The sequence below is a fragment of the Protopterus annectens genome, chromosome 1.part0 (assembly GCF_019279795.1).
Source record: "Protopterus annectens isolate FY-2018-M chromosome 1.part0, PAN1.0, whole genome shotgun sequence".
Classification (NCBI taxonomy): Eukaryota; Metazoa; Chordata; order Ceratodontiformes; family Protopteridae; genus Protopterus; species Protopterus annectens.
The window spans coordinates 662425357-662453243 of NC_056725.1; the positions used below are offsets into that span (position 1 = coordinate 662425357).

At 39.5% G+C, this 27887-nt stretch overlaps 1 protein-coding gene across 1 annotated transcript in view; it reads left to right on the plus strand.

Annotated features, from left to right (window-relative positions):
- The window catches only part of LOC122793465 (cytochrome P450 2C15-like), a 792888-nt gene that overhangs the window by 183526 nt on the left and 581475 nt on the right, over nucleotides 1–27887 (plus strand). The window contains exon 3 of the mRNA XM_044061543.1: nucleotides 18972–19121. Within this exon, the coding sequence (XP_043917478.1) occupies nucleotides 18972–19121 (150 nt within the window). The remainder of the gene's footprint in view (nucleotides 1–18971; nucleotides 19122–27887) is intronic.

The following is a 27887-nucleotide window of genomic DNA, read 5'->3' on the forward strand; positions in this document are numbered from 1 at the left end:
TACTGATTTTCATTATGGAGATCAGAAAAGTAGACACCAAAAAGGAAGGGCCCTAGTACTGTTCTCTGGGGCACACCACTATTTATCTTCATACTTTCTGAGGTGGTGCCTGCCACTATGTGAGTGCTATCTTTCAGCCAGCTGGCTATCAACTCACCATGTATAGATCTCCTTTTAAGGCACTTAACTTATTAATGATGCTAGCATGGGATATTGTGTTGAATGCTTTGTCCCAGTCCAGATAAGCTATGTGAACAAAATGACAGCTGCCTGCAACTTACATGACTTTCTTGAAAACGTTACTAAGCTGAATAGGCAGGACCTCCCTTTAACAAAGCCAAACGGACATGGATTAAACCTGATAAGGTTTCTAATACCACATTTTATGATGCCAGATCTGATGCATTCCATGCCTTAGAGAATCAGACTAGTCAGGCTAATGGGTCTGCCATTTCCCAGGTTCATGGCAGGGTTGCCATAATATAGGAATTTCACCACTGCAGTTCACTGTACTGTAGGTACATATCTTGTAGCAAACTTTGGCTTGAACATTTTAAGGTGGGACTCCACAATGGTATCCTTGCCATTATTTATTAGACATCCAGGTATTATTTATTTACTTTCAAATATGTTAAAATGAATCTGTTAAACTGTTATTTTTCTCCCTGTAGTATTCAGAAAGTTTAAAGATTGTTTATTCATATATTTGTTTCCCATTCAGTTTCATCTCAGAACTATGTGTTAATTAATTAATTAATTAGTTAACTAACTGAGACTATAAATACATATTACATCACTATTTAATTAACCTTGAATGTAGCTGCTAATGTAGTAGCAGCTATTTACTTCATTTCTTTTTTTTATCTTTCTTTCTTTTTAATTAAAAGTTATATCTTAACGTTTATTTGGTGCTATTGCTGCCTACTCATACACCAGAGTAAAGAGTTGAAACTTAGGTTTATGGAGGATTTGTGGTTCACCATTTCAAACACTTTGAACATTTCTAAGAAAGTAGCACTTGCATATTCACTGTTGTTAAGTTTTTGTCAAAGGTGATTATTAAGAGGGGTGTTTAACCCCATGGCCAGGCCTGAATCCACAATAAGTTGGGCACACCATCATACTTTTTTTACTAGCTTGGATGGGATGTTAACTGCTTGGGCATTTATTTCCTAAAAAATTTAGACAGAAGGTAGTATGATGATTGACTTATACTGTCTGAGACTTATAAAGGTCCACCTTTGTGGATAAGAAGTACTAATGAGGTTTCACAAGCAGTCGTAACTGAGAATTATTTTACTGACCTGTTGATAAGGATCAGGACATGACTAACAATTGCTTCTCTGTCATGTTAGAAGTAATAAGGAGGGATGTTATCTAAACAGAAGATGTGCATGAGGATGGGTAGTATATGTTTAATGTATTGTAATTATTATGGGTAGTATACGTTTAATGTATTGTAATTATTATGGGTAGTATACGTTTAATGTATTGTAATTATTATGGGTAGTATACGTTTAATGTATTGTAATTATTATGGGTAGAGATGTCTGGTTTGTTGTAAATAATACCTGTTGACGAGACATTGGGATGTGTCTGGGTGCTTTGGCAGTAAGCAAAGTGATGGCAGAATTTCTGTTACTTAAGAAATTAATTACGAGTTAAGGGTTGAACTGTTTAGCTTTGCCTGGTGTCATGAAGGCTATCAATACAGTACCCAAATTTCCTGGGTTGTGTAGGTGCCACTGTTGTTGTGAAATTTAGTTTCTCTTACATGCTATGATAAGAAATTATGACCCATAATTTAGAGTGGGGTATTAGCTATACTGTACACTGAGGGAGAGAGAGTGTGGTCCGCTACAAATTTAGTTAGAGCATGTTGTTTCTAAAACTTTATAGTGCAAACTAACATTTTCATTTGAAGAGTACTCTATAGTAGGGTCATATGTCTTCCACTTTTCATGTGACTTGGGGACATAATGATAAGTAAGTTGAGGAAGGTGCTACTAAAGTGCTGTACTGCAGTATTTACATCCAAGTTCATTAAGGAATGCCAGCTTATTGCCTTTAATGAGCTCTTAATTTGTTCTAAGTTGAAGATGCATATGTTACATGTCAGTTGAAAGTGGTGACTGGTTGTTGGCCTCATTTTCTTTCTACAGGTAAAAGTAGGGGGGTGGTCACTAAGTCAGATTTAGTACCAGCTACTGGGAGTTTTTTTGTTGGTTAGAAGAATGTGATGTCAATATTTGTAGACATATTGATTCTAGTTGTTATGCTGATGTTCTGGGTGAGTTTACATTTTTGAATTTGTTGGTTTAAATGGGATGAACTCTAGCAAAAAAAAGAAAAAGAAAAAAACATCTTTCCTGTGTTATTGTAGCTAGTGGACGAAAGCACTTAACATTAATAAAGTTTACATAACCAGCGGAGTTTGGTTTGTCAACTTCTCCTTTAGTTATTTTGTTTTATTCAGATGTAACAAGCAGCTTACATATATTATATTACCTCACACAAAGCATTCCAGCGCTGTAGTCATGACTACAAATGCAGTTGTGGCATTCATTTCTGAATGCCAGTTTTGCACTCCTACAACATCAGCACCTGCCGATTGTTTTGCCTAACTTCTTGTGCCCAAGTAAGCCACACCCTTCACCCTATTCTAGCTATACCTTTGCAAGTAGGTATCATGGGTTGACTTTCAACCAATGAAAAAGTCACCTAGAAGTATCTGTTCACTGTGGATATTATTTACAATCCACAAAAGGGTTTCTTCAGTGGTATAGTAGAAAAGAATCTTTGTGATATGCAATTTGGCATGATTTGCTTGGCAAGATTAAATTATAAGATGATCAGATGGGAGTCTAAACTGGTAGGTGGGAAAGTAGGAAGCTGTGGATAGTCAGGGTATGATGTCTTTAACAATAAAAGTTATCGCACCTGCTAGTTTATCTGTCTTATCCTTCCTGAAAAGGATGAAAGTACTTGGTATTGTATTTGACTGGTAAGGGTTTTTAGCCAGGATTCAGAGATTGCTAGATTTATGGGAGATAGTTAGGAATCAGATCAGGATGCAATACTACTAACCTGAAATTTGCAGTGAGACAGATAATAGAGAAGAAGTGCTAACGTGTATGATTTGTAGTGACTGAAAGTAAATTCAGTATGGTTCAGATGGGGTGTTAAAAAATGTACCACCCAAAACTGGGTCTGGGTGAGGGTCAATAGTTCCAGATTTGAGGAGAGACATATGTAGTTGAGTATGTAGGGATTCAGAGAAGTTGTCTAGGGTTGGTTGCTTGCTTCTTTTGACAGAGATGATTTTACAAGACAGTATAGAATTTCACTCAGTATTCTTTCGTATTAATCAGTAGAGGTGGGGGGTGATTGCTTTATGTTAACTGCTGAAATTTTGTATTGCATGCAGTATGTGGCAATAATGCAGTAGGCTTGTTTTGGTATATTTGAAATGTGCATGGGTAGCATGTTTGCAGTATTTTACTACTCAGACCACAATTTCCAGTAGACAGAGCAGGTTGGAGTGTGGAGAAACATATTTGCTTATTACAGGGTATATGCTGGTATCGTCAGAATTTCTAGCATGCGTTAATAGTCACCATGTCGATAGGGAGGAACACCATGATCAGGTAATCACAGGAAGCATTGGCTGAAAAGTCAATGATCTAGAAAATAGATGTCAAATGGTACAGTCCACTGGGGGAGAGGACCTATATAAGAAAGTGATAACAGAGGGGCAGGATAGAGGTAAGGTGGCAATTAAGGGAATCAGCTAGGTAAAGTCTTGGGACAGCTTTAGACATGAAAAACACTATCCCTAGTATGTATTCTTACAGTTTGTTGTTCACCCAAGAGGTTAATTTGTAAGTGAACTAGCCAAGCTATAACAAATGGTTGTGTTTTCCCAGTGAAACTGTACAGCTGGGGACTAGCTAGGGATAACCCACAACAAAAAGTACCAATGGATGGAACTCTGAGTGAAGGATATGCTTTGTACTGCTTAGATATTACATGGCTACAAAAAATAATAAAATAAAACATAATAGAAATGTATTAGTGATGTGAAATGGTGCTGAGTTTAGAGGAGAATCTGAGATGCCACCAGCAAACCTAGAGACAGGAACATGAAACATTTTCAGGATGAAGTGATGTTTATCTACATACAAGGAGCAGTTCAGTTTTCCTCCCATAGTTTCAAAATAATGAGTTGTGTCCTGCATTTAGGCTGCTTGCTTTCAGAAATTATAAACAATGCATAAGACATTGGATTGCTGTGAGTTTCATGTGATTGCATGGGATAACCAGTGAGAGCAGCAAACTTGATGGCAGAAAAAGTTCAGATAAATTTGCTTGCAATATACATAAATAATGAGATTTCAGTAAGCAAATGACTCCAGCTGCCTAGACAACCTACTTGATTAATTACAGCAGTATTTTGGTATACCCCGATCAGTGCTTCAACACCAGTGAGCTAGCTCATAATAGTGAGATGGCCAGCTCATACACATACTGTAAATGGTAGTGGGATGGCCAGCTCATACATATACTGTAAATAGTGAGACAGCCAGCTCATACATATACTGTAAATAGTAGAGAGATGGCCAGCTCATACACATACTATAAATAGTAGTGAGATGGCCAGCTCATACATATACTGTAAATAGTTGTGCATGGTGTGTATACACTTACAAATATTTTGGCTTAAGTGTAGCAAAATCAGAAACAACCACATTAACTGAAAACATCAACAGTAGCTTCATTTGGTAGTGTACTGTAAATTAAATGCACTATTATTAAAATTGTAATTATACCTTATAGCCCTAGCAGTCTATGCACTTTATGACTAAAATTAAACACCTTAAAATATACACAGCATTGAGCAATGATGATTGACAAATGAAAATGCAGAGTAGTAGAACGTAAGCTGGGAGATAGTTAGGAATACGATTGAGATGCAGTACCATTAACCTGAAATTTGCAGTGAGACAGATAATAGAGAAGTAACTGATGAAGGAATATAAGTGGACCTTCCTAAACATGGAGAAAGCATGCAGTAAGATCCCAACAAAGATTATTTAGGCAGTTCTGCGATGGCTTGAAGTCCTAGAAACATCGGGAGATTTGGAACAGGCTGTGTAAAGGACTCAATGACATAAGTACAAAGAGTGTTCAGACTAACGCAGAAATTCCCAATGAGAGTGGATGTGTATTGATGTTCATATTGGTAATGGACTACAACAGCAAACAGTTTAGATAGGATAGATCAACAGAGCTGCTGTATGCAGATCATGTGGCATTACAGACAAACTCTGGACAAGAACTTCATCAAATGATAGTGGGACTAGAATGTGAAGCTGAAGATATATGGGATGAAACTGAATACCGATAAGACAGTTGTATTGGCAGCAAATGGTGGAAACCAAAAGAAGCTGAAAAGTGAGACAAAAGAGAAAATAGTAGAACAGGTTAGCAGCTTCAGGTAAATGCAAGGTGTTATTTAGGAGAAATGATGTCTTAATGAGAGGGTCAACGCTTGAATCAATGGGCCACAGAGTATCTGGGGTAGTGTGTCACAGAAGAATGCCAAAGAATAAGAAAAGTCAAATGTACAAAACAGTGGAGTGACCAGTATTATTGTACAGTACACAAACCTGGGCACTGAATGCAGAGCAGCCAAGGAAGCTGGAGGTTATGGAGATGAAGTGCCTGAGAGAATGAGACAGTTGATAAGACACACATTGTCAGGCAGATTAATTAAGGGCATCAGAGCAGGAGCCAACATAGCCACATTTGCAGAGAAGATCAAGAGAACAGATTATTGTGGTTTGGTCACGTGTAAAGAAAAGCAGAAGATGATTTGGTAAAAATGATTTGGCTACCCCCCTCCCCCCAGCAACAGGGTTCAGCCTCATCCTCCACACAGGTTTTGTACCAATGAATGGAGAATATCTACAGTCATTCTCCTGCATAAGGGATGACCTTAAACAGACCCAGGTTCTTACAGAGCCATAGGTCTAACCAGCCTTATATGCAAAGCTATGGGAGGACTTAATGGAACTGATCAATAACAAGTCACAAGGAACCTCCAAACACTGGACCTAACTCAAATTAGATTTGTCAAGGGCAGGTCATGCTTACTGAACCTGGTGAACATTTTTGCAAAGGTCACCAAAGCAATGGATAAAGGTGAAACTGTATACACTGCATACCAAGATTTGGCCAATCCCCCAGTCAGTCATAGTAGAAAAGCTAACTAATTGAGAATAAACCCTTACATCACCCTCAGGATTGCCAACTGACTCACAGATAGGATGAGGAGATCAAAATAGGAAAAGCTACCACCACAATGAGACCAGTCACCAGTGGAGCACCCCCCCCCCCCCGGGTTCAGTGCTGAGACCTCTCCTGTTTGGCATCTACTTCTCTGAAGTAAAAGCAAATACCAAAGAGCTCTGGCTGACTAAGCTTGCAAATGACTGCAAGCTAGAAGTAGTCATTAAATCTCCGAATGACTTAACCATCCTGAAAAAAGGTTTGCCCCAAATAAATAACTGGGCCAAGATCATGGACTGAAACTAAATACCAAAAAATACATTGTTGTTTTGTTTGGGAAATTATCAGCCCTGGGCAACTACCACATTGACAGTATCCCCTAAGCACTGACCAAGTTGTTTGGGATTTGGAAACTTGTGTGGACAGTGACCTAAATTTCAACCAACATGTGTCCACTGTCATAAGAAAATCCTACATTATTGTGCAGTTTATATATAAGAGACTGAGTCTAGATCTAGGCATGTTATTGCCCTCCTTTATTCTGCCCTCATTAGGACAATCATTGAATATAATGTCCCCTTTGGCATGTATCTGTCCAGACACATGCAACCACTGGAATGCCAACAAAGATACCTTACTAAAAGGGTACAAGGCCTAAACAACAAGTCCTACATGAACCAACACAAAGCCCTGTCACTATACTGTTTATCCTGTAGACTGCCAGGAAGTGACCTGTGGCTGGCATATAAGGCATTCTCTGATCCAGTACTAATGGATTTACTGCACATCAGCAGGTGAAAAGGCATCAGAAATACTCCATCTAGGGATCTAAACCTCTTTTGTGACATCAACAGAATTTTTGAAAGGACTGATATATCTTGCTGGGAATACCTCTGTTTTGTAACAGACTCCTCATCCACATAGAACAAAGCTAATCCTGCCCATATTCAAGCTCCACTTGGATCTGTGGATGGATAATAGACAATTTACTGCAGGACTGCCCAGTACTGCTAATGGACCAAAGCATCTCCTAAATACTTTATCCCGTGTATGGGGCCCTCAAATTATTTGTGGTATAATCCCAGTTATTCTCAGTAAGGGTAATGTATAATTATTGACCATGGGATAGATAAGGCCAATCTCTGACCAAGTGGGATAGGTTAATTCAAGCACGAAAAGGGAAATTGGCGAGGCTTAAAATGGGCCACCAGGTCAGCTAGCCTAGTACTTACCTATGAACCTATAAAAGAGGAAAAATGCAAGAGGAGACTAGGATATCCAGCAAGAGATGGATGGATTGTGTGAATGAAGACTTGTAACAGTCAGATGTGATGCTTGAAAAAGGTATGAAAGTGGCTGTGAATCAAGAGATGCAGAGACAGTTGACATTACAAATGGGAAAAAGGGGGTTGATGATAAGATGATGGTGATGATGGTGAGCAAGGGCAGATTTATATAGGATCATAGGAGGTTACTAGGCTATTGGCCCTGAGGCCCTTATAAGCCTAGCCAAGAGTTTAACCCATGCTTAGACAAATCAGCACCCAATGCCCTTGTCCAGCAGGGACACAGGTGGAATCCCAGGGGTATACTTTCTGTTTCCTATCCAGTTATCCAGGTTGCACTTAAAAAGGGGTAAAGAGGTACTCTGCTTTATGTGGAGAGGGAGTCTACATTAATTTCTGGGCAGAAAAGTGCCCTTTTTGGGATCTTACTTTTGATATTTTGACTAAAGGTTGTGGTAAATTTTCTCTTATGTTTGGCAGAGAAGAGAAATGTCCATGTGTTGGACAAATCCCATATAAGTCTCCCACACAGCCTATCATTTTTGTTTGCGTGAAACACGTGGCATCTATGTGAGACATGTGTTTCTTTCACCCCAGGACTATCTGGAGTTGGCTTAAAGACCTTAACATATTTCTACAGATGTGGGGTCTGGGTCTCCTTCTGAGGTCTGGGTCTCCTTCCTTAGACATCCCTCTTCAGGCAAATAAAAAAGAAAACAACTGCCAAAGAAAATCCTGAAGCCATCCTGCCTTTGGCTTTTCTTTCCCAGACAGAGACTTATGAATCCATTGTGGCTATAGATTAGTCCTTGGACCATAAGTATGATGTTCCTGGCCCCAGTGGTGTTGCTCTGTTGGATGCAGCTAATGGTCAGGAAACAGGCACGTTCTTCAAGAATGGATATAAGGCAGCTGCTAAGAAGGGAGAACACAGTTTTCTTTTATCTGAAGGGTTAGACAGAATACCTTATGTTTTGGTATGGGAGGAAGAGCAGATTCCCTTATAGAGGTCCAGAAATCCAATGCATCTAAAACAAGTAGGATAGATATGCCAAGAAAAAAAATCCAAAAAAAAAACAAAAGCATCTTTCACCACCTTGCATACTTTCTAGTGTAAAGTGACAAAGGATAAATGGTTTAGTTTTGCCAAAGGGCTTTTCAGAGCATTCCAGTCTCTTTAGTCATCTTCTCCTGTTGCCTCTCATTTTTGGAAGAATAAAGGTCCCTTTCAGAATCCAAAAAGGAAGGACTTGGTAATACATCCCAGTGTTCCTCTTCTCCTCAATTTGAGTCAGAATCTGTGAAAAACATCTCTTCTGGCTGTCCAATTGAGATATCCTTCTCAGACACCATTTCTAAAGTAAGAAAACTTTTTCAGTGGGAAGAGAAAGGAATTTGAAAAACTCAGAAGAGGTTATCGCCTGTTTCATGTAGATTCCCTAACCCCTCAGCTATTCCCTGTTATCAGTAGGATGCATTCCATTCTGTATGTTCTTTTCCTGATGCTCAACCCCACACACCAAAAAAGACTTTATAAGAAGAATGAGTCACATAAATGTGTTTTCAAAAACCCTGTGAAAGCTGTTGCTGTCATTTCTTTAAATAAAACAGAATCTTTTACTCTCATAAACATTTTTATCCACATTTCTGGTGACACAGATTGAGGGGCATTTGATAGGTATGGCAAGAAGGTTTATATCACTTCAGTTTTGCCTGTCATAACTATAAATTGTTATGCATGTATCGTCAGATTCCTTCCTTGTACATTCTTGGACATGAATCAGATAATTTCTAATCTGCCTCCTTCTGATGCCAAATGCTCTGTAATATACACTCTTCTGTATCTCATATCATGAAACATTCCCTAAAATATTCCCATGATGCAGCTGATGCAGTGTGTAGATCTGTAGCCACGGGATCTGTGAGGTGTAGAAATACCTGGCTGAGGTTACAGAGTTTCCTTGGGAATGTTAAATCCCAAATCCTAAGTGCTGCAATAGAAAAAGTAGTCATGCTTCGCTGAGGTCCAAAACATTCTTTGATGAAAATGGCAAACTTATTCAGGGAGTAAAGCAACTTTTTTCAGTTTCCAGTTTAAAAGATTAGCAGAAACTGTTTTAACGTTCTAGGACCATTTTCAGGAAATCTTTTAAACCAAAGCAGCAAAAATCAGGAAAGCAACTATACAAGAAGAAATGGCATGGGGATACCGAGGAAAAGGAAATGGCCCACAGGAGTCTGCTCAGTCAACAAAAAGTGCATGTCTTTGTAAGCAGTCCCCTACCCTCCAGCCATCCTTGCAAAATAGCAGGAAATCCCTTATCTTTCCCTACCATTTTGGAAGCAAATAACGCCAGATATTTGGGTACTGGGATACAAATGGCAGGGGGATTTTCTTCCTCCAAAATCTGGAATTCCTCTTGATCAGACCAAACACACTTGTTTCTTCCTATTGTATCAAACGTGCTGGCACAGGGTGTAATAAAACTATTCCCAGATCCCAGCCAGGGAAAGGATTTTACTCAAAGATTTTTTCATTTCCCAAGAAAGAATACACCTGTAGACCAGTATTAAAATTTCAGTTCTAAACTTCTTCCTAATAATTCCAAAGTTCAAAATGCTTACCCTCCAGACTTTATTTCTCCTCATTCCTTTTGCTGCACTAGATCTCAAGGATGCTTATCATCAAATTCCTCTTCACAGAAACTTCAGGCCTTATTTAAGAGCTTTTGTATTTGAATTACATTTCAGTTTACTTCATTACCCTTTGGACTCTGCAGCTCCAAGGGTATTCTCAAAATGCTTAGCTCCAGTAACTGCCTTTTGCAGAATGCAGGGAATTCATGTTTACCCCTATTTCAATGACACCTCATTTTAGTAGAGTCAGTCCAAGGCACCCAAACATATTTTCTCTTTACCATAAATCTTTTTAAAAGTCTAGGATTCAAACTCGTCAAAAAAAATCTTCCCTAACTTCTTCCCATAGGTTGATAGTTCTAGGATATCTGTTAACACATATCTCTCATGATAGCCTATCTCCATTCAGAAAAGCTTCCTTTTACTATCTGCATTTTTTTAGATCTACCTCACCAGCCAATGAGCAATGCAAGGGAATACCTCAGAATTTTAGGCTATATGGCTTCAACTATTCTAATGCTTCCCTTAGCCAGACTCTAGATGAGGAAGATTCAATGATTCCTCAAATCCGTCTGGACCCTATACCAGCATCCTCTAGCCTCACCTGTCCCAGTTCTGGGCATTGTAAAAGGGAATTCTTATGGTGGGCAAATCATATCCAGTTGAATCTAGGTCTTCCCATTAATCCTCCCACCCCAGCCTAGTCTAGACCAACAGATGCTTCTGAATTTGCCAGGGGAGAGGTGGCAGAATCCAAGGGAATTAAAGTACAGGGGAAGTAGGGATACAAATTTCTAGAAGAAACACATTAACCTCAAGGAAATAATGGCCGTGATAAATGTATTCAAAGATTTGAATCAGCTGTGGACTCCAGGAACACTATTGGTGATTACAGACAACACTACTGTGATATGGTACAGAAACAAACAGGGAGGAGCCGGACCTTACTTGCTGTGCAGACTAGCTGTGACTGCCTAGGAAGTCACATTTCAGCATGATCTCTACCCTTAGTCAACTTATATTCCATTAGAGCAGAACACTGTAGCAGAGACTCTGAGAAGATCCAGGACAGACCTTATGAATGGATGTTATTCCCCAGAGGTCCTCAGAGATTGTCCACTGGTGGGGAAACTCCACAAGTACATCTGCTTGTCCCCATTTTCAACAGACTGTTAAAGAAATTCTGCGTTAAGGCAACTTGCAGAAAAGCCTGCAAAACAGATTCCTTTTCTTTACTATGGATGAAAATGTACCTCTGTGACTGCCCCCTTTCCTCTGATAACCAGAGTGCTTCTGTAGATACAGAAGAGCTGTCTAAGGGTAGACAGGATGTACCTCTGTGCCTGCCCCCCCCCCATTCCTCCGATAACCAGAGTTGTTTAAAGGACACAGAAAGACTCTCCAGGGGTACTTATGATAGTTCCCTGTTGTCCCAGATAACATTGGTTCTCTCTTCTCATGAAATTGGCCAAGGGCAGTTACCACAGGCCTCCTGATACAGTGGACAAGGAATCATTGATCCACCTCAACCTGATGAACCTACATCTGACTGTCTGGATGATATGTTTTGATCCCATTTAGATATCTTTTTCTGTGGATGTTCAACAGAAGGTAAAGAAAGATATAAAACCTGATACTAGGAAATCATATATGGCAAAGTCAAAGCATAGATGGGGTTACTCTGAGTTTCCCGTACCTGTATGAATTGCTCAGATCAGGCCTATGCTACAATTCTATCAAGGTGCATCTGTTGGCCATTTCAGCTGGTCTGCCATTGGATCCCCACTTTCTTCCCTGTTCCAACTAAAGTAATTTCTGAAATGAGTGTTACACATCCAGCCACATGAGAAAAGGTGGCTACATCCAGAAATCTTATTTTTGTATTGGAAGAAAGTCAACTTTTCCTCCATTTCAATCAGCTGTAGAGGCTGCCTTGAAGTTATCCACTTGGAAGACAGTTTTGCTTACTGCTCTGACTTTGGCTAGATGAATATCTGAATTGCATCATATCTTTCCATCCTTTTTGATCTTTCACAGGGATAGAGGAACCTTAAGAACCAACCCTTCCTTTATGTGAAAGATGGTGTCTAAATGTATCCTAAAGCAGTCTATTTATCTCCCTGTGTTTTTTTTTTTTTGAACATCAAATGAGATTCCTTGGATGCTCAGGAACTCTCTGGACAGGACTAAAGACTTCAGAATTACTAACTAGCTCTTTATTTAGTATGATGGAAACAAAAAGGGACAACCAGTGTCAAAGCATTTCCAAATGATTGTCTCACTCTCTCCATTTCTTTTCGTCCTAACCTGGCCAGACCCTCTTCAGAAGTGGAAGAAGGCAAGAGGTAAGTGGGATAAGTTTATCCATCCAAAAGAACTAAGTGGTTTTGAAACTACCTGATATAAAGGGGGTTTCATAGCTACACAGTTAAGGCTTCTATACATAAGAAAAGCAGAAAGCTGTAATTAAAAGTGGAAAGGGGTGATGATGAAATGGAGGGGGGGGGCTCAAGAAACAAGGAGAGACTGGGATTTTGGATGCAGACTCTTAAGAAGAATATGAACAGCCATATGGAATATTATATTCAGAAAGCAGCACAGAGTATTCCAAAACCTGAGCCAACACAAGAATGGAGAAATGAGATTTTGCCACTGGGGATGACTGCAAGTAGGGGTACAGAAAGTAGACAAGCGGGGGCTGGAGTTTACTCGAGAAAACTGGCACAGGAACCAAGGTATTGGGAGCAAATAACTAGAAAGGGAAAGGTAATGGAATTGGAAGTGACAAAAGAAGACATTTGGATTGCAAACTAGAGACTGCTTTCCCTACCAGGGATTGTTATCAGAGTCCAGGTAAAGAGAAAGTTATAGGGGAATCCTAAGTGAAAGACCTGATCTGGTAAGAGTTTTTAGTTGAATCTAGAACAGAAGCTGCTGTTAAAAAGGGATAATTAGTAGGCAAATAAAATATTACATAATAGCTATAAGAATCAGAGAAGGTCAGAAAAGATTGGAAAGAGAAACTGGAAAACCAATTTACAGAGGAACATTGGGAGGACATATGCATGGCTCTCAAGTATGGAACAAAGTTCAGAGGATTTAGGAAGTGTTTGCATGAATATTTTTTTATTCCAAGCAGACTTCAAAGAATTTTTCCTCAGGTAGACATTAAATGTTGGTGGTGTGATGGAGAAGAAAGAGGTAACTAGGAGCATATGTTTTGGGAGAGTAATGAATTGAAGATCTTAAAAATACCTGACAGAGTACTCTCTCATTCATTGAGTGAGCAAATGGCTTTAACTAAGGAAATGGTTCTTTTGAGCTGGGATAAAAAAATCCAAAGCCTGGAAATGTTGAGGTAAAGTGCAGCATTTATTCCAAACAGGAAAAAAAATTGCAAAGCTTTCGGGATCAACCCTTCATCAGTGTGTAAAAAAAGAAATTAATTGCCTTCATTTAAATAGTAAATTCAAACCATAAAACTAATCACATGACACAGTTGTATTAAGCACTTAAGTTTAAAGACACATATACAGGTAAAATGTTACTGAAAGTCAGTATAGCCATAAAATAAATAAAACATTTAACAAAGACCCATCCACACTAGATGTTATTTCAAAGTTAACTGTCTTCTTTTTAATATAGGTTTAATGCTTACTGCTGTATTTAAACCTGGAAAACAATCACTGATTCACAGGTAAGTACACTACACATTCAGTGTGCAGACTGTTGCAACACTTGCCAAAAACCCTACTCAGATGTTCCCTCCAGCATCAAGGAAGGCAAAAACAAGATAGACCAGAGAGGATTTGGGGCTGCCCATCTAATTATCTAGGTTTACACTAAGACGTCAAGGGTACCATTCTGCTGGATGCAGTGGAAGCTTGTTCTAGAGGTAATGGGATACATTAGGATATGCGTCTGTTATTATGATGCCAATATGTCTGTTTATCTGTTTATAAAGGTTTAATTCCTTTAACTTGGTATTTGAGGTACTATTAGTTCTGTGAAAAATTAGGATGTCAAAGAAGATTGGGTGCCAGATTCATTAACACCTGCAGTAACAGATTCATTAACACCTGCACTAAGCATGCATGATCTGTATTCAGGAACATCCCTACCACATTTTTTGTGCTTTCCAGTCACACAGAAAGATTACACTGAGTGTACATGTACTCTTTATGGCAACCTTTATAAATCATTCTCAATGTTTAGGGGTGCAAGAAAATCAGTATGAAAACTAAAATTAGGAGGAAGAAGGTGTGAGTTATGCTTGTGTTGTCTGTTCACTCAGAACGGTGTGCACTTAATGTGCACGTAGTGTAGGCATTAATGAATCCCCATGTGGATCTTTCGGGACTTGAAAGGCTAGGCATAGATCTCCTCAGAGGAGTCTGCAAGACATTGAGTACAAAGAGAAAGCTGCCAGACTGCCCTGATATCTAAGATTTTTTAGCCCACTGATCTTTTTAGTTATGAGTATCTGAGGTGTCTCAAACTGAGAGATAACAAAACACTATCCAGTGAAACAGGACCACGAACACATAATTTTGAAAAAACACTTTAATCCACTTTAATTCATCAAGATAAATTGAAACACTTAAAACTCAAATTTATATAAACACTTTTGTATCTTCTAATTGAGAAACTTCATCAAATAAAGAATACATTCACTTGCTTCTATTTAGATCAAAATTGAAATAAAACATCATCACTGCTGATTAACACCCCCATCTCAGTCAATCAAAACACATAAAACCATTCCATTCATAAAATTGGTGGATTAAAGTGGATTATGTGTTCATGGTCCTGCTTTCACTGGACAGCATTTTGTTTTACTTGTCTTCTTTTCATTGATGTTTGCTGAGTCAAATTGAGAGACATATTTAGACAAATATATTTCAAAAGGTACAATATATTCAGTAATGGATCTCATGATATATGATTAAAAGGGGAATTAAGACTTACTAAACATACTAAAAATAGTATCCAACAGACTCCAAGTAGTAAAAACTGTATACGTTTATTGCTATGAAGCGCTTTTTGTTGCTGTGATACAGCAACTTCATCAGATAGTAACAAAAACTCTTCTTTCTCTCAAATTGAATAGTTGACCAGATACTAAAATCAGCTGGTAACTACGTCACAACACATTCCCAACATACAAAGGTTTTTTTACAAATATCAAATTAAAATTAAAATTAGTCAAATTTACACATATACACACACGTACGTCCCATGTATATAACCTAACAACACAATAAAATCAATCAATAAAAAAGAATATGTGTGTAGACACACACGTATATATATATATATATATATATATATATATATATATATATACACTTAAGCCACATTTCTTTGTATTGTGTTGTTCTTATTATTGTTTGTTTAAAATGACAAAAAAAACGTTATTCACTTTCTTCATATTAAAATTATAATTTATAATCCACAATAGGCAAGTCTAAAACTCTCCTTCATCTTTTTAAGCTTCTAAGTTTCAGTAAGCAGGCTATGTTGCAGGCATCATTGAGCCCTGGACTCGAGAATGCGTTAAGTCTAAATTGCCACGCTAATTCTCGTTCTTCTAGTAGTAAGTTGAATGGGCCACCTCTGGAATCTACCTGTACTTGGTCAATTGCTTTAAATAGAAACCTATGGCCTCCACTTAAGGCTGAATGTTTTGCCAACGAGTTGTCATTTTTATTTGTATCTATTGTGTGGGTATGTTCATATAAGTGTGTTGTTAGGTTAAATACATGGGAAGTACTTGTGTGTATATGTGTAAATTTGACTAATTTTAATTTTAATTTGATATTTGTAAAAAAAACTTTGTATGTTGGGATTGTGTTGTGACGTAGTTACCAGCTGATTTTAGTATCATGTGACCTGGTCAACTATTTAAATTTGAGAGAAAGAAGAGTTTTTGTTACTATCTGATGAAGTTGCTGTATCACAGCAATGAAAAGCGCTTCATAGCAATAAACGTATACAGTTTTCACTACTTGGAGTCTGTTGGATACTATTTTTAGTGGGGAATTAAGACTTGTTTGGATCTAGTGGACTTGTCTTTTGAAAACAGATGAGGTGGAAAGGAAACTTTCCAAACTACTGCAGAGACATGATGGTCAAATAAGGAATTATCAACAAGAGTACCTAGATCATCTTACAACAGTGTCTGATTGGAGGGGGTGTGTCACTTTGGATCACAGGAAGTTACTAGGCTATTGGCCCTGATGCCCTTATAAGCCTAGCAAAGAGTTTAGCCCATGTTTAGACAAGACTTATATGGTATGTGAAAATATCTTGCTTACCAAAATGAGCTATGCTGCATTTTTCACATTTAATTTGAGACCCTTGTCCTTGCTTCAATTGTTAACGTGCTCTAAGAGATTTTCACTGTCCAGATTACTGAAGTCTGAGAAAATATGCTCTTTAGCTTTACATATGAGAATACCAAGGTCTGTACTTATCAAAGTCCGTGGTTAGCCACCCTTGCATAAATACAGTGGCACCATAATGCCTGTTTTCCAGGTTTCAAGAATGTAACCAGTGGAGAGTCTTAGATTAATGAGGTTAAGCAGGGGGTTCAGATAAGCCATATCTGGCACTGATAATCAGACAAACTGGTTTATTATCAGGTCCCATGGATGAGGTGTTTGTGGCTTTTGAGAGAGCTGAAAGAACTTGTTCCACATTAATAAAAAGTCATTGCCTTGTTCATTAAATTCTTACAGCATGTTGTCAAGTCCAGTAAACAAGTCAACATGTTGTCCCAAAGTGTTGAATGTTTCACATGTACTTCATTAGATCATTGTTGCAGTGGCCGTAAATATGTTGGATGTATCCTGCCAAGGATCATAAGTTGAGCCGGTCTACAAAGCTTTGGGTTCCTTCCTCACACACCATACATTCAATGTTAGCATAAGAGTATTTTCTGGTATAAGAGGGGCATATGGGTGCATGAAAAATCAGAACTTTCTTGGCATATATACATATTTGCAGGCTTCTCATCAGCTTAGCACCATGAGATTTGGTGGTCAGCTTCAGCTACAGTTTGGACAAATAAGTATCCCTTTTGGAGAACCTTCCTTTTTTGTGGTAAAGTTTATATAAAAGCTGCTTATGTTTGTCATGAAGGGTAAATGTTCATGCAGTAGACAGATCCTCTACAAGGACACCCGTTTTTCTTGTGTTTTTTTTTTTTTTTTTTTAGGGGATCAGTGTGATATAAGGTCCTGTCAGACATGCCTTTCATTTACTCTCAAAATCATAAGGAAATTCTCTAAAAAAAAAAAAATTCTGGAAAGTTAACACCGTAAGGAATTGGTGTGAGAGACCATGATTACTGATTCCCATTCCCTGGACATTCCTCCTTAAAAGAAAAAGAAGCACATTGTGAAAGAGGTTTCCCAAGCAACTCAGAATTCCTGCCCTTTTCTGTAGTTTGGGTCTGATGTCTCTGCTGAGGCACTTTCACAGCGCTCAAACTGTCAATCCAGCACTCCTGGTCTCTTTGGCACAGCCCCCTCTGTAGGCCTCTAAGGCACAGGATTTAAGAATGTCTTGACAGACCATTCATCATTCTGCTGTCAAGAAGGGAGACTAGAATTATTCTATGTCAGTGTGAAGGAGGCATTCACCAAGTTTTGATATGGGAAGATGTTGAATCTCTTATGGAGGTCAGGCTTTTGGATTTTGGTTTCTACTCCTAAAACACTAAGGCTGGAGACCTGCTAAAAAGAGTAATCAAAACACAAAATACTTCTCTTCTACTCTGATAAGCAGAATGATTCACAAGGTGATGGATATAATTTTACTCATGAATGATAATTTTGCTCATGGCTTGTTTAAGACAATCCTGCTTTTCTAGCCTTCTCTTCCACTTTCTACCCCAGTTAAAGAAATGCAGTCTCAAACTTCTTCAGAAAACAAGAATCATTCTGAATCAGATGTTTTGGGTCTCAGCTATACTTCAGAGTTATCCTCCCCTACTTCTTGTGAGTCTGAAAATGAAGACAGCCTCTCTTCAGAGTCCCCAGATGAGAAATATCCTTTGGGGATACACTTTCTAAAATAACAGACTCCGTCAAACAGGTAAGTAAAGAAGAGTCAGAGTCTCAGGAAAGATATTATCAGTTACAGAGTATGGATTCCCTAAAGCCAGTAGCCTTCCCACATGCCTTAGGGACCTTAGAGGATGCCTTTACCTCTGCCTCTGTTACCCCAGATTGTAAAACCTTTGCCCCCAGGAAAACTGACAGATTTTAAAGAGCGCTTGCCACACATACATTCCTTCATAAAAACTCATTGGCAGACCCTGTTGTAGTTTTACTGATGGGGATAAATCTTCTAAGGTCTTTTCTGTTTCACATCTTCCACTTTGGCATTTAGATCATTTAGTTGCCTGACTCATATGACCAAGTATTTACTTTGATAATATGTAACGAACTTTAACTTCCTTACCCAACTCTACCTCTAACTCTTCCCTGTTGGAAATGGTAAACTCCACCTCATAGGTCACTATGCATTCCGTTAAGTGTGCTTAAAACGAAGTGGATGCTGTAGCCAGGGCTATTGCTACAGGTACAGTAATTTACAGGAAAACATGGATTAAATTACAATATTTCCCTGATTATGTTGAGTCAGCTACTGAATGTACCTCTTGACAGAGGCCACTTGTTTGGAAGTCTTCAGTTATGGCTTCATAGCTATACTTTAAACAGTGTATTTTTTGTTATGTGTATGTTGCAGGTATTACTGTAAGCAATGGAGAAAGGTGGAAACAACTGCGAAGGTTTTCCGTTATGACACTGAGAAACTTTGGAATGGGGAAGAAAAGCATTGAAAGTCGTATTCAGGAAGAAGCCCGTTTTCTTCTAGAAGAATTCAGGAATGCAGGAGGTATCGCTATAATTGTGGTTAATTGCAATTACATTATTTATTGGTCATTACAGGCCAACAACTGAAGCACAGTAATGTGCACATAAAATTTAATCTGTAAATACTTTACTAAACTTTTTAAAGTAACGCATTTGTTATTCCATAAATAAAGTACAGTCCACAAAGCAACTTATACAGCCAGTATATGACAGCCATATTTTAGCTTAACAATGAGTGGTATGTTTTGGCTCTGTGGTATAGCAGGATAGTGCTCTGACAGTGACCCAGATGACCAGAGGCCATCTAGTGACTTGAGGCCCAGAAGGCAGAAATACCCCATGTGGCTAGTTGGCTGATTGCTACCCTGTGAATGCCTGACAACCACCGAAGAGAGCAAATGGACATATGACAGTGGCTAGACAGCTGCTGGGTAGAAAGGACAAAAACAAAATACGTATATAAGAAAGAAAAGATATAAATAGTTTTATGTGTTCACTGCTGTGATCAGCCCAGTGCACATCTCCATTTCTTGGGCTGATGAGTGCTTTAATGGTGGCAAATGGAAAGCTGGAATCTTTATTTCATTTCCTGGGGATTTCCTAAGTCTGAGCGATTGATTGCCTTCAGAAGGCACCCTTCAGCCTTCTTCTAGACATATGTTAATTGATTGCCTTTATAAGGTTCCCTTCTGCATTCTTCAGGTCATATGTTACAGTAGACAGACCTTACTAAGTAAACATTTATTAGCCAGTTTTCAGATATTTAACCAGTTTCATCTTGAAAGTAATGTGAAGAAATTTGAAGGTCTGAGCAGGCTGTAAGGCCTTTAAAGGCAGTTGGCAAAGGGAAAAAGATAACTGGAAAATATTTGGTGGAGCCCTCCATTAGAGTATAGAAAACAGCATTAAATCATTTAAATAAGCCCCCTTCTTGGACTTGTATAAATTTGTTTACGGACTTTCATATGCATTAAAACCTATACAGAAATAGCCAAATAGGTATAAAAAGATGTGTAGTTTGTCACATTTATCCTTTAACATATGGATATTCCAAGAGCTGATCATTTCAGACTAATTTGAGCAGCACAAACACATCTGAGACAAACTATAGATGCATTTGTTTTAGTGCACTGTGGACTGAACAACTAACAAGGAGGGAGGTATACCCTCAATATATAAACTCTAGAAAATACAAAAGAAGGTGGGAGGACTTCATACTGAAACAAGCTACTGAAAATATTAACTTGAGAAACCCTGGTTGTACAATATATTATAGGAAGTTACTAGGCTATTGGCCTTGAGGCCCTTACAAGCCTAGCCAAAAATTTATCCCATGTTCGAACAAGTTAGCACCTTACGTTAATGTAGTGTTTTTTTTTTTTTTTTTTACTAACACACTTTAACAAAAGGGCTTTTTCAATGAAAGCACTTTCATTAAAGTGTGTCAGGTGGTTATAGATTTAGATGTTTGATCTTTTGATCTTTTCATCACACGTCCTAGATCCATGCTCATATAGTACTTTGGTGTAGGTTTGGACATATGTGCTAGTTCCTGTGTAGGGGACTATGAAGCTGTTTATACCTTCCATCAGGAGGTTGTAATCAGCTTTGGAGAAGTTTTTTGTTTGACTCTAGCGGTGGGGGGGGGGGGTGGTGGTGGTGTTGGTATCAAGTCCAAGACATTTTCACCTGCTGTGGGGGTGTCAACCAACTGGTGCAAGGCATTGACAAAATCAAGGAATCTCTGGGCATTTGTATTTTGGCATGAGTATTTCTTCCAGTCTATGGTTGGATAGTTAAAGTCACCCAGGATCAGGGTAAAGGGTTGACTCTTGATAAATTCAAAGAAGTCCAAATAGGTGGAGTGGGCATCTTGAGTCAGAGCTGGAGGCCTGTAGCTAGCTATGATTTGAATAGGGGTCTTGTCAATTGTTAACTGCACCTGGAGTATTTCCTGTGCATCATACTGTTTGACCAGCCTAGAGGTGTATATGTTTTTTATATATATGGCAACTCCACCTCCTTTTGTTTTGCTGCCCATGGTTTGGGGTCTGAATGAATGATAGGATGAGTAACCTGGTATGACTGGGATGCTCCCCACAGCTTTGAACCAGGTTTCTGTGAATGCACAAATGTCAGCTTCTTCCAGGGTTAGGTTCATAGGTTGGTACTAGGGTATCAGCCCTAGGGCTATACAAGCCTAGCCATAACAATTCCCTGGCTATTTTTCCCACACTATTTACTTCCCTGGACCCCTGTCTAGCAGGGCGACTGACGTGATCCCCAGGGTGAATTTCCTTTCTCCCATCCAATCGTCAAGGTAACTTTGGAAGAGGACCAAAGAGGCACTCTGCTTGACATGTATGGGCAATCTATTCCAGAGTCTGGGGAGTCTCTGGGTCAGGAACCTATCCCTCCAGCATGTTTTGTTTATTGTGATGACAAGGTTTAGATCCCTGGAGCGTGTGGCTCTGAGGGATTGGGATTTCTTTATAGGTTAAGAATGCTTGCAATGAGTGCAGTTTTATGTTTAGACTTCTAGCGTTTAGCAGCATGACCTTTAATTTACATTTTGATGACATTTTCATGTTGTAGTTTTGACCTCATGGTATTGCCTAAAAAGGCACTATGGGGGATGCAAGAGCATTTGCCAGGAGCCTGAAGCCCAAGGGAGACATATGCAGGCCATCTCTGGCAAAGCAATGAGGCTTATCAATCATGTCATCCCAGGCTGTCAGGTACTAGATCCCCTTGGAATGACGCCAGAAACTATGCCAATTGTTAAAGTCAATAATTTTCTGTTTGTATTGAGGCATCTTTCTGAGTGATGGTGGAATGCTGCTTAAGGCTAGGAACATACTTGCCTGGGACGCAGCAAGCTCGGTCATGTCTCTCTTCATATAGTCCAGAGAGGTACGTCTCAAGTCATTCACTCCAACATGGACTATGACTTAGTCATAACAGTACCTGTTGAGAGACTTGAGTGCATTGGTGATATGGCAGATTATGGCACCCGACAAACAACTAACCATGACTTTCTCCTTATCCAGCCTGATGAAGGGCACATCTTTGTGTCTGCAATGGAGTCTCCTATGATTAATATGTTGGGTTTATGTTTAGGCCTTAGTGGCTGTACAACTCAGATGTGTGAACTATGTGTGGTGTGTGGTGTGGTGAGCAGTGGAGTTTGTGTGTGCTTATACCTCTGAGGTCTCTTTTGTTTGGATATGCTTTTGTTGTGGACCTCCGCATATATGGGGGTGTGTTGTGTAGGTGTGGGTGGTGCTTGAGGTGTGGTGTTCATGTTGCCAACCTTCTCATTGCCAGATATACTGGTTTGTGGGGGGGGGGGGAGAGCAATGACCCTATGTGCTTGATGTAATTGCATCTCTCACAAATTGTGTTGTAGTAGTAGTAGAGGGTTGTCCATGTACATGAGGCAGTTGCTACACTGTCTCAGGATGCCCATATTGACCAGACTGGCAGGAGAAAATGTAGGAAACTGTCCATCCATATTTGTCAGAAAATTATAAAGCTAAGGGAGGAAGGTCTAAGAGTAGTACTACTAGATGATAACACAAGTGCTACAAAGGGAATACTTGTAGCTGGAATACCTCAAAAAGATTTACAAACAATGCAGTTAAAGCTCTGGATGCAGCAGACCTGTATCTAGGCTATGATACTCAGTTTTAATTCTTAATTTATATTATACTAAACAAACAAGTTAAACCTTGTTACTGAAAACATGCATATGTATATGTGCATGTTAGAGAGAATGAAAGTGCATGTGTGTTTTGTGGTAATGCTGCTTTTGGTGCAATTAAAATGGCTTAAAAATGCAGTTTGGTTGACACAGTGGTAGTGGTGGTCACTAACATCTCATCTGCTGTTGCTATAATAACAGTGAATGTGACATGATTTCTTGGCAAATGCACTAATTCACCCTTTAGGAACTTTAGCCACGTCGTGCATACACTGATATATACATTAGAAACCTTTCATCACTAAAACATATTGGTTGAAGTTCAATACAATACTCTTCTAAAATGATGTGGGTTATAATTTGAAAAATATGTTTTAAGGTGGAATAAAAGATCTAAACACCTTAACAGATTTATAACAGTTTTAATAAGTAATCCAAATTGCAAGAAAACAATAGCAGTATCAAAGAAGTGTGATATTTCAATAGCAGAGAAACTTCCAGATGGATTCTAAGTTAAGCATAGATGATAATGATGGAAGGAGGCCCAGAAATGGCTTGAACCGGAATCTAATTTCAACTACTTATTTTGAAATATAATGCTTGAGCAAGAGTAAACCAATGTATATCCCATACAGTACAGTGTAATAAAATTATTTTGCCAAAATGTATTATATACTAGAACATTTCATTAGTTCATGAAATCTGAAAGCTTTTACTCCATCTATAAATCTTGCACTAGAATTTTGTCATAGGGTCATAGGATCATAGGAAGTTACTAGGCTATTGGCCCTGAGTTCCTTACCAACCTAGCCAAGAATTCAGCCCATGTTCTGACAGGTCAGTACCCAATGCCCCTGTCCAGCAGGGACACAGGTGGAATCCCAGGGCTATATTTTCTGATCCCCATCCAGTTATTCAGGCTGCACTTAAAAAGGGATAATGAGGTACTCTGCTTGATGTGGAGAGAGAGTCTATTCCACAGAATGGAGAATCTTTGGGACACAAACCTGTCCCACCAACAAGTCCTATTGATGTCACAGACCAGGTTGAGGTTGTGCGTGCAGGTTACTCCAGTGGAGTGTGACTTGCGGATATGCAGCAGTCCCATCAAGGCAGAGTCTGAGATTACTTTGTATGCCAGAAAGAGGTTACCACTGAGGAGTCTGTATGAGACTGAGTAGAGGGACAGGGCTTTTAGCCTATTTGTGTAGGGTAGATGTTTGAGGTCCTGGATTCTCCTGGTGAGAACCTCTGTGGTTCCTCCAGCTGCTGCATGAACTTTGTGAGGTACATGCCGAAAGAGACTTTGTACTCAATAATGGGTCCTATAAGGGAAGAATACAGTGATGTTATGACCTCCTTGTCCCTGGATGATATACCATTTGTAATGAGGTGGGCCATGTATAAAACCTTCCGTACAATGATGGCAATATGGTGGTCAAAAGTCAGGTTGCTATCAACCTGGGTGCCCAAGTCCCTCACAACTGTTTGTGTGCTTAGGACCTTATTATCAATGTGATAATTTGTGGTGACATCACTCTCCCCAAAGGAGATGATAATGCATTTTTTGGCATTCAGTTTGAGGCCATGTTTCTGGCACCAGTCATTTTTTTTGGTGAGACCCTCTTGGAGAATGTCCACATCACTAATAGAATTGATGACAGTGTCCAGCTTGCACCTCAGAAAAGTATATCCTAAACAACAGAGGCCCCAAGACCGATCACTGGGGTATGACGCTCATTACAGGTCTACTGCTTGAGGTATCTTTCTCTATTTTGACTAAGTGAGTTTTATCAGTGAGCCAGTTTGCTAATCATCTGGTAACATATGGATTGATGCCTAGTTGAGAGAGTTTATCTATTATACCCGAGTGGGGAATAGTATTGAAGGCTTTGGCCAGGTCAAGGTAGGTGGAGTAGACCGTCTTCCCCTCATCCATGGCTTTGGTGATTATCTCAAAGAAATTGACCAAGTTTAACAGGCATGACCTCCCCTTGACGAAACCAAACTGTGTGGGATCGAGTGTTTGGAAGTTGCCAATGTCATTGTTAATCAGGTCCATGATAATCCATTCCATGGCCTCGCAGATCAGGATAGTTAGACTGATGGGTCTATAATTTCCTGGATCAGTGGATGCTCCATCTTTGTACAAAGGGATGACAGTGGCTATTCTCCACTCAGCTGGGATGAAGCCAGTACTCAGGCTTTGGTTGAATAGTGTACCTAATGGTGCTGCAAGTTCCTGCCTGAGTTCATGTAGGATGTAGTCTGGGATGTCATTGGGTCCCGTGGAGGCTGTATTTTTTTGCCTTTGAGAGGACAGTGATGACTAGAGATAAGGGGGAGGTGCAGTTGCTGAGGATGTCCTGATTTATTGTTGAGGGAACAGAGAGATGAACTTTTCACTGGACCTGTCTGCCAGCAGGTTGGTTATATCTATGGCATTCATGTATGTGGTATCCTTGACCACCAGTTCTGAGAAAATCTGAGTGCTTCCTTTAAGATTGTGGACATATGTGAAGAAGGCCTTATGATTGTCTTTAGTAGATGTGGCCAGTTTGGACTCAAGGTTTGCTTTGGAAGATTTCACTAGTGTTCTTATTTGCTTGTTCAGGCTAAGGAAAGATTGCTTCCAATTAGGCACCTGCTCCTTCTTGGTCCTGGACAACAATTTTTTCCTTTTATTATAGAGTTTATTTATTGCAGATGTCCACCAGACAGGTTTACTATTCTTTGAGGAGGACAATTTTATCCTGTTGGGTATTCCTGATTCCATGCAGCTATATAAATGCTCATATAGTAATTTGGTGAAGGTTTGGACGTTTGTGCCAGTTCCTATGTAGGGGAGGGGGCTGTGAAGCTGTTTATACCTTCCCTCAGGAGGTTGAAATCAGCTTTGGAGAAGTTTTTTTGTTTGACCCTAGCTAGGAGTGGGGTCAGGGAAGATGGTGACTTTGAAAGTGACTGCTTTGTGGTCAGATCTTACCAGGGAGGATGACACTGTAGGGATGCTGCAGTGGTTAGTCATGTTGGTTAATACCAAGTCCAAGATATTATCATCCTTTGTGGGGGTGTCAACCAGTGGGTCAAAGCATTCGCATTGATGAAATCAAGGAATGTCTGGGCATTTGTGTTTTGGCATGCGTATTTCTTCCAATCTATGGTTGGATAGTTAAAGTTGCCCAGGATAAGGGTAAAGGGTTGAATCTTGATAGATTCAAGGATTGCCAGATAGGTGGAGTGGGTATCTTGAGTCAAAGTTGGGGGCTTGTATCTAGCTGTGATTTGAATAGGGGTCTTGTCAATGGTTAATTAAATCCGGAGTGTCACCTGTGTGTCATACTGTTTGACCAGCCTGGAGGTGTGTGTATCTTTAATGTATATTGAAACTCCACCTTCTTTTGCTTTGCTGCCCATGTTTTGGTGTCTGAATGTATGATAGGATAAGTAACCTGGTATGGTTGTGGTTCTGTCCGCAGCTTTGAACCAGATTTCTGTGACTGCACAAATTTCAGCTTCTTCCAGGGTTAAGAATGCTTGCAATGAGTGCAGTTTCATGTTTAGACTCCTAGTGTTCAGCAGCATGACCTCTAATTTGCTTTTTGATGAAATTTCATATTGGTAGTTTTGACCTCATGACATTGCCTAAAAAAGGCACTATGGGGGAGGCAAGAGCCTTTGTCAAAAGCCTGAAGCCCAAGGGAGACAGATGCAGGCCATCTCTGGCAAAGCATTGTCACCTGTCTATGATCTCTTCCCAGGCTGTCAGGTACTGGATACCCTTGGAATGACACCAGAAACTAAGCCAATTATTAAAGTCAATAATTTTCTGTTTGTATTGAGGCATCATTCTGGGTGAGGGTAGAATGCTGCTTAAGGATAGGGACATACATACTTGGGACACATATTCAGCGAGCTCGATCATGTCTCTCTTCATATAGTCCAGGGAGGTAAATCTCAAGTTATTCTTGCCAACATGGACTATGACAGAGTCATAACAGTACTTGTTGCTGAGAGCCTTGAGTAGATGTGAGTTATAGCAGATTCTGGCACCTGACAAACAACTAACCGTGACTTTCTCCTTATCCAGCCTGGTGAGGGCACATCTGTGTGTCTCAAAGTGGAGTCTGCTATGACTAATATGTTGGGTTTGTGGTTAGCCCTTAGGGGCTATGAGATACAAGGGTGTGGACTATGTGTGGTGTGTGGTGTGATGGGCTGTGGAGTTCATGTGTGTTTTTGCCTCGGATATCTTTTTTTTTGGCTATGTTTTTGTTGAGGATCTCTGAATATGTGGGTGTGTGTTTTGTAGGTGTTGGTGGTTTTTGAGGTGTGGTGTTTTTGTTGCCAACCTTCTCAGTGCCAGATATACTGACTTGTGATGAATAGAGCATAGACTCTAGGTTCTTAATGTAATTGCATCTCTCACAAATTGTGTTCCTAGGTGGTAGTAGTAGACAGTTGTCCATGTACATGAGGCAGTTGCTACACTGTCTCAGGATGCCCATATCAGCCAGACTGGCAGAAGAAACTGTAAGAAACTGTCCATCTATATTTGTCAGAATTTGAGGGAGAGAGGCCAGAGAGAGCTAAGGGAGTAAATGGTGGAAGGTCTAAGATGAGTACTACGAGATGATCACACAAGTGCTACTAAGGAAAAATTTGTAGCCGGAATATGTTGCAGTGGGTTAAAAATAGGACAGCTGTGATGTTCGATGCGCAAACAAGCCCAAACCAGCTCAAACACAGGGTTTAAATACCACAAAAAATACAAAATTCTAGTAACACAGAAATCTAGCCAATCCTGCTAGCCCCTGCTCTCTTTACCAAACAGCTTGTGCCAGACAAGGTCCAGGCAGCCCTGCTACTCTAACTAGCTGAGAAGATAGGCCCCTACCAACACAGGATGGCTGCCAGAAACCAAGAAGGCAAACACAAGATGGCTGCCAAGAACATGGAAGGGAAAAACAAGCAACTCTGGATGCAGCAAACCTATATCCAGACTATGCTACTCAATTTAAGGGTTAAGAACACAGTAAAACTCAGAGAAAAGCACAAATTAACCACTAATAGACAAAAACAGAA